A 7,365-nucleotide genomic window follows, 5' to 3' on the forward strand; every position below is an offset into this window, starting at 1 on the left:
CAGGGGTACCAGATTTTTGAAAATCGGCCCTGGGGAACCGGAGATATCTGACTTCAAAGCAGTGGTCCCCATCCAAGCCTGTTAATTGCTCTTCCCAGCCAGATATCTCGGGTTCTGTCTGATTTACAGTTTTTCTGAGGATATACTCCAAAAGCTGGGACTCTCCCCTTTTGCTGGACACTGGCAGCGTGTCTCTACTATGCCCAGAACCAGAGATATCAGCCTTCCAGCAGCTGGTCCCTACTCCAGCTCCACACGCCTAATATGCAGTTTTCGATTTTCATTGGTGAATTGCTCTGGCTCCTGAACGCTGGTCCCCAAGTCCCCATATCCTCTTGAAAGGTGGGACTCTCTAGGTTTTTATCCCATTCAAAGCTAAGAAATAAATTTTCAGGAACTTAAGATATCTGTAGTCAAGCAAGCTGCCCTCCCACTGGAAATTGATCAATATTAAGACCACTCCACTATCCACCCCCCCCCCCCCCTATGTATTAAACACCCCCTAGCATCCTGGAAGTCATGTACTGGAGTCCCTTCATTCAGCCCAATGCCCCCTTCTACAGTTTAGCCCCATCTGTGCAGTAAAGGAGTAATTAGCAGAAATTACTGCTCCAGGTCCTACAAGCTGAGCGGAAGATAGAACATCCCCCTACCGCCCGCAGGACATCAAAGCTGCCGCTGAGAGCACCCCCCACCCCTATCACTGGAGGATGGGTAGGGGGCCCAGTGCATTGCTGTGCCCAGGGGCCTACATTGCTGTTAAGACGGCCCTGACTAGCAGAAGACATTTGCAGAAATAAAAATAGCAGGCAGTGTACAAACATATCATGCCATCTACCCCCTGACCACAGATGCAAGTGGATATGGGGTTATTAGATTCCACGCCCATACCCATACAAAAATAATAAACAAACAAACAATAGTTTATTGACAATAGTAGATAAGGGGACTTATGCCCTGCATGTAGTAGTTAAGTCTCTCTACCGAGACCGCCACCATTCTCTGAAGCCAAGAAGGAGCACATAATCTATGTCATCTACTGCAGTAAGTAGCAAGGGAACTCCACGCGCCCTTGCCAAGACTGAAAGAGGAAATAATGTGGCACATGAGCTACTATCATTTAATCAGTTCTTGCATTTGCTTCCTCAACCCTGGGTTGATGTATCAAGCAGTGAATAGAGTGGAGAAGAGGCCCAGGGGAAAAGTGGCCCATAGCAACCAATCAGCTTTGGGAAGCATTTATCAAGCGCTTTCTATACTGTACAAGGATAGGTAGCTGCTGGCTCACTTCTCCACTCTTTTTACTGTTTGATACATTAGTCCCACTCTGTCCTTCATTCACCACACCACACCACACCTTCAGAACCATTCAGTGAGGAGCAAAACATTGGCTTCCTGAACCTGACCCATGTCATCCAACAGATATTGGAAATTAGTACTGACTTTGTCTGAACAACCATTGCCGCAATTCATTTATAGTGCAACGTTCAGGAGCTGCCACACATTTTCCAGATAATATGGCTCAGGTTGACATTACTTTTGATTTTTTTTTTTTTGTATTTTACCTATTACTATTATGTCTAGTGAGCACTACCAACCATTTGCTCAGCTAAAACTATGAAAAAGGGTGCGTATAAGGGCGGGGAATAACGTTTTAGGGTGCAGAAACTACTATAAGAAATGTTAATGAAAACAATGTGCAAGTTACCGATTACACTAAAACCATTAATAGATGTATTATAGATATGCATGCAAGAGGTAGACTGTACTACCCTTTTTAGCACAGAATCTAAAATCATTCAATTGTTTTATGCAATTTAATAATTAATGGATGCCCAATTCAATTGTTTTTGGGTCCCCATTAACTATTGTGCTTGTCTCACCCTGATAGTCCGGGTTTAGCCACCAGTCTAGAGTCCTGGTTAGTACACCTAAACAGCCGTTTGGGTTACCGAAACCATGGACTTTTCACACATTGCTGCTCACCACCACAGGAGGCTGCGATCAGAAATGTGTGTGCCGCAACATTCATGCTTGAACAGAGCAACAATTGACCAGCTCCGTCGGAAGCCACCACCTCCTGTTACTCTTCCCATAAAAAACAGTATTCTGCTGTCTTATCCCACTGTGCAACTACACTGTCCGATTACCTTAATATTGTGTATGGTACAAAATCCTGTCAGCATTCAGAGTGCTGACATGGATGTTATGTTGACATGTTAAATATCAACACTGACAGAATGTCAACCTTACGTTTTCAGGTGCTTGTAGTCCTAACACTAAAATGGACTGCTGACATTCTGCCTGTGGACATTCACATTGTCAACATTATGTCCATGTCGACTGGATACCTTATTATCATATGAAACCACAGTCAATGGTTCCCTCCCTCTATTTTTTATTTACAATGCATCATTCATTCTGCTTTTGGTTTGGTGTTAATATACTTTATCTGACTGTATTACATGTGAGGTTTTCAGAAAATTCTTATGCATATGTTTGACCCTTTCTGGTGTATCAACCTTGTTACAAATCTTTGTATTGCACAAAAGTTGTACATTCTCTTGTAGACACAGACAATATCACCAAGACAAGAGAACAATTGTTTCAAAGAGGAAAGTCCCCACTTTCAAATCAAATGTATAATACCCATACCAAGCTACGCCTTGACCCAGTAATTTCCAAATGTTCTTGAATCGCGGCACCCTAGAGTATCAGCATTTTTCTCATGGCACCCCTAGGCCAAAAGTTTCTTATTGAGAAATTATGAAAAATTATTCAATTAAGTAAATTGAGCTCATCTGTCATCATTATGGTCAGTTATACTGTGGTGGACAGCGTTGCACTTCTGTTTGTCCACACATTTTATGATTGGCAGCCACCAGCACTGGTTTTGCCTATCACATTGAAATAAATCATATGATTTGGGCCTGGACCGCCAACTCATGGTACTGCAAGTGCTCCACATCACCCAGGTTGGGAATTACTGGCCAAACCTATCACTCTAATTCCAGACTTCACTGACTCACACGGAGACAGATGTAGCAAGCCTCATATGTACTAAACCTTGGAGAGTTATAAAGTACTAGCCAATCAGCTCCTAACTGCCATCTTACAGTCGGTGTTTGAAAAATGACAGTGGTAGTGCATTGGTTGATAGTTTGGGGGGTATTTAATAAAACATAATTATCTTATAACTGCTGGAAAATGTGATATTTATGTTCTCTGGAGATGGAGATAAATATCTCCTCTCCCGTGGCAGTTGCAGAACAGTTCACAATTCAAATAGGGGAGCCACACCGACTGCCACCCCAAACACTGCCAGACATTGCTGTTCGGGACTCACTGGCAGTCGGTGTGGCTCCCCTGTTTGAATTGTGGACTGCGCTGCAACTGCCACTGGAGAGGAGAAATTTATCTCCATCTCCAGAAAACATAAATATCAAATTTTACATCTTTTATGATATAATTATGTTTTAGTAAATATCCCCCTAAGGGAGACATGTACTAAGCAGTGATAAGAGTGGAGAAGTGAGCCAGTGGAGAAGCTGCCCATGTCAACCAATCAGCTGCTCTTTATAGATTTATAGTATACAAATGATAAGTTACGTCAGTGCTGATTGGTTGCCATGGGCAGCTTCTCCACTTTTATCACTGCTTAGTACATGTCCTCCTCAGTCTCTCTCCACTTTATCACACTCCAAGTACTGTACACAAGCCTTTAATATGACACAGTTCTGCACATTTATATAGACATTTACTATTTATTTGCTGAATTAAATAAACTGGGAACAATAAAACAGTGATTGTTTTATGTGTAAATATGTGGGCACCCTTCTGGTTGATTTTTTTTTTTTTTAAACCTCAAAAATCTGTTTAACTCATTAAGGAGTAAGGAATTACAAATAAAGATAAAAGCAGTTCAGCAGAATTCCTCTGTCAGAGACAGCAAAAAGAAATGGAAATATAGGAAACTATTGACGTTAAGACAAGATCTGGAAGGTCAAGAAATCTCTCTGATAGAAAAGCCCATACACAAGTCATATACACAAAGGGAGAAGCCACGTGTCACTGACAAGGCCCAACAGAAAGATTTTATTGGCAGTAGTGGTCAGCAGCATACCTCCCAACATGACTCTCTCCAGGAGGGACAAAATACTCTGCTCCTGGACTTCCCTCCTAATTTAGGCCTGCTATTATCGGATTTCAACAGGTTAATGCAGAGGTTCCCAAACTGTGTGCCGTGGCTCCCTGGGGTGCCTCGGGACACTTGCAGGGGTGCCCTGTGTTGGTGGTCCAGGACCAATTCAAATTATTCATGGTCTATATAAATAGGCAAAACCAGTGCTGGTGGCTGCCAGTCATAAAATATGTGGCCAAACAGAAGCAAATCTTGTCCCTCACCTCACAACTGACCCTAAGGATGACCTATAAACGTGTTCTACTTAATGTAACATTTCTTTCTAAATTTTTCAATAAGAAATTTTTGGCCTAGGGGTGCCGTGAAAAAAATTCTGATATTCTAGGGCGCCGTGATTCAAAAAAGTTTGGAAAACACTGGGTTAATGGATAAGAAAGGTGTTTCACCACAGGTGAGGCAATCATACATTAAGAGGGAAGTCAAGAAGCAGAGCATTCTGTCCCTCCTGGGGAGAGTCATGTTGGGAGGGTTGTGGTTCATTGGGTCGACAGTCATTAGGTTGACATGAATATGGTCGACATGAGGTTTTTTTGGTGTAGTTTTCTTCGTAGAGTGACTGGGAACCCCAATTAGTGCACCGTGTCCCCTCGCATGGCTCGCGAACTTTGGGCAAAGTTACTATTCCCAATCGTAGTCCACGTGGATTGTAAAGTTTAAAAACATTTTTTTTGTGTGAAAAACTCATGTCGACCTTTTCATGTGTTGACCTTTGCCGTGTCGACATAAGTGTTGTCAACCTAAAGATCGGATACCGTTGGGATACAACATGAAATAACAGTACAGGGCTGTTGCACAAAAAAAATCTGGAAAAGTTTTCAGAAGGAACCATTTACTGCGATATGAAAGCAAAATGGTAAGACAAACATTTTGCCCAGGTACAGAATGGCATGTATATCATGATGACAAGGGGGAAACTGCAAACCATATGCTTTTACATTCTGCACACATGAACTGGCCTAGCAGTGTTGGAAATAAAGCAGCCACTAAACCCTATGACTTTCCCGAGTTAAACAATACCTAAATGGAGGTGAAATGTGCAGAACACTGGGAGAGAAAAAAAAAAAAAGAACTAAATGCCAGAGAAGCACATTTTTCACCTGACATTCTCGCTTTTCGCAAATTTATTTCACAACAAAAAGGTATTTGACATTCTTCAAAGCAGAAGACTAATATCTGCAAGGTACCGTTGTTCTTGAAATCAACAAATACTGAACCTTTTATATAAAAGCCCCCCAAAAAAACATTTCCATTTTAACAGAATGCAGACTTACCGGTTTCGGCATGGTTGGTTCTTTTTCAGTGTCTTTTGCCACAAGATAAAAATGGTGTAAGTTCCAGGACCAATCTTACAGCAGACCTTAGAATGGAAAGAACTAAATTAAAATATAGTATCGCAAATGGGCAATACAGAACTAGCTGCCATAATGCATGTGCCCTCTCTGGTCTTAAAGAATGGAAAGAGTCGGGAAAGCAGCTAATTTAAGGTTTTGTACTAAGGTATATGATTCATAAGTAAAACAAGGAGTTTCAAGCACTGTAACTATGAAGAAAGAGGCCTCACCCTGTGGCAAAAAGTCCAATTGCAACCTTTAAAAAGGTCATTTACACCACACCCATAAAAAATTAAACACATAAGTGTGTTCTGTACAGTATTCCAACCTTATGCATTGCTCATCCGATCCAGTATCAGCTAAACAGAAGCCCTGCTTTTCTATACAGACTTAGAAAATTATTACAGAACAGTGTAAAAGGCATTTCCTGATTTCCCAAAATTGTAACATAAAATACACAGATGTATGCTTACAAATATCATCCACAAATAAGCAGCAATGAAGCTTTTTTTTCTCTCCAATTGATGTTTTTTTATTTTAAAAAAAGGAAAACTACTTTAGTTGGAGAATAGCTACAAGCTGTTGTTAGATCAATTACATGAGTTTTGCTCAGTGTAGACAACTTATAGAAAGACAAATGGAATGCTGAAATAGGTGAATGACTCCCATAAGCTAGAACTCAGTGAGGCAAAGCTCTCCACAGGGTGCTGGGAATGAACCTTGCTTTAATAATGGCACTGAACCTCCTAGCAGCCCCACCTCTACCTGCCTGGCTGAGTAACTCGTTCTGCCACTTCCAAAGTCTGCACTCAGGACTACTTACACCAGCTTTCCTGCGGTACAGGAATGTTTCCCAGAAGCTTAATGCTGTAATAAAGTACAGCAATACATTAGTCCAGAGATCGCCAGCCATACCTATCATTACATGAGGCACCTGAAGGCAGCAACACCCGGACCTCCTGCACAATCTCAGCCCCGAGCAGGAAATCCGCAGCACAGTCTCAGCAACAGCCAGAAGGAAATCTGCATGTACTGCATAAGTGTAGAAGCTACCCCCTATTGCCAGAACAGCGCAGTGTGACAGGTCCCCAGTGACAGGGGGTTATCACAAGTCATGCACTCATCTAGTAAAATAATCCTGCCCAACTACTACACCAACCGATTCCATCAAGCGCTCCTATTCATTTACTATTAGTGTGCTCTCAGCATCTCACAATAAGGGGCACAGAGAAACTGAAACAGTGATTGCACTTCATTACGAATCCCAGGGGATGATCAGTGCAGCAGACTGAAGGAGGGGAGGGGAGCGGTGCCCTTTCCTGCAGCTGGTACTAAGAAGCACAACAAGCGTCTAATCCTGCTGACACCTGTTGTCAGGACAGTTCTCATTAATGAGAATAGATGAGAGGAATACTATGAAGTGCCGCAATGGAGGCTAGACATCAGCAAAGCACGTCTGTCACTCACCCTTCACGCTGCCAGCCACTGCCCGAGGTGCCCTCTCTGTACTGAGCCTTCCCCGGGTGCTGCACTGCTCCCCTCTGGCTGCAATATGGCTGACTTGCCAACTTAGTCTAATAGGTCCCTCCCCCCCTCCACTCCCTCTGTTGGGACCTGTTGTGAAAGTCACACACGTTACCTGCCTCTCCCTCCACTCCCACACGCCACCGAGAGACAGACATCACAGAGGTTTTGTTGATACAAAGAAGATTGTTAACTTGTGCAACACACACACACACACATATATATATATATATATATATATATATATATATATATATAAATCTTGGAAGAAAGTTACAATCAATCTTACTTAAATTGTTTCCAAAAGAT

The 7,365-nt window shown here is 42.2% G+C and overlaps 1 protein-coding gene across 1 annotated transcript in view; it reads right to left on the bottom strand.

Moving 5' to 3' along the window:
• Window positions 1–7,104, bottom strand: part of EZR (ezrin) — a 139,664-nt gene extending 132,560 nt beyond the window's left edge. Inside the window, exons 1-2 of the mRNA XM_063917459.1 lie at window positions 7,000–7,104; window positions 5,473–5,558 (exon numbers count right to left, since the gene is read on the bottom strand). Of these exons, the coding sequence (XP_063773529.1) occupies window positions 5,473–5,484 (12 nt within the window). The 5' untranslated portion in view covers window positions 5,485–5,558; window positions 7,000–7,104. The remainder of the gene's footprint in view (window positions 1–5,472; window positions 5,559–6,999) is intronic.
• Window positions 7,105–7,365: the final 261 nt, after the last annotated feature.

Source organism: Pseudophryne corroboree, chromosome 4, assembly GCF_028390025.1.
Source record: "Pseudophryne corroboree isolate aPseCor3 chromosome 4, aPseCor3.hap2, whole genome shotgun sequence".
Classification (NCBI taxonomy): domain Eukaryota; kingdom Metazoa; phylum Chordata; class Amphibia; order Anura; family Myobatrachidae; genus Pseudophryne; species Pseudophryne corroboree.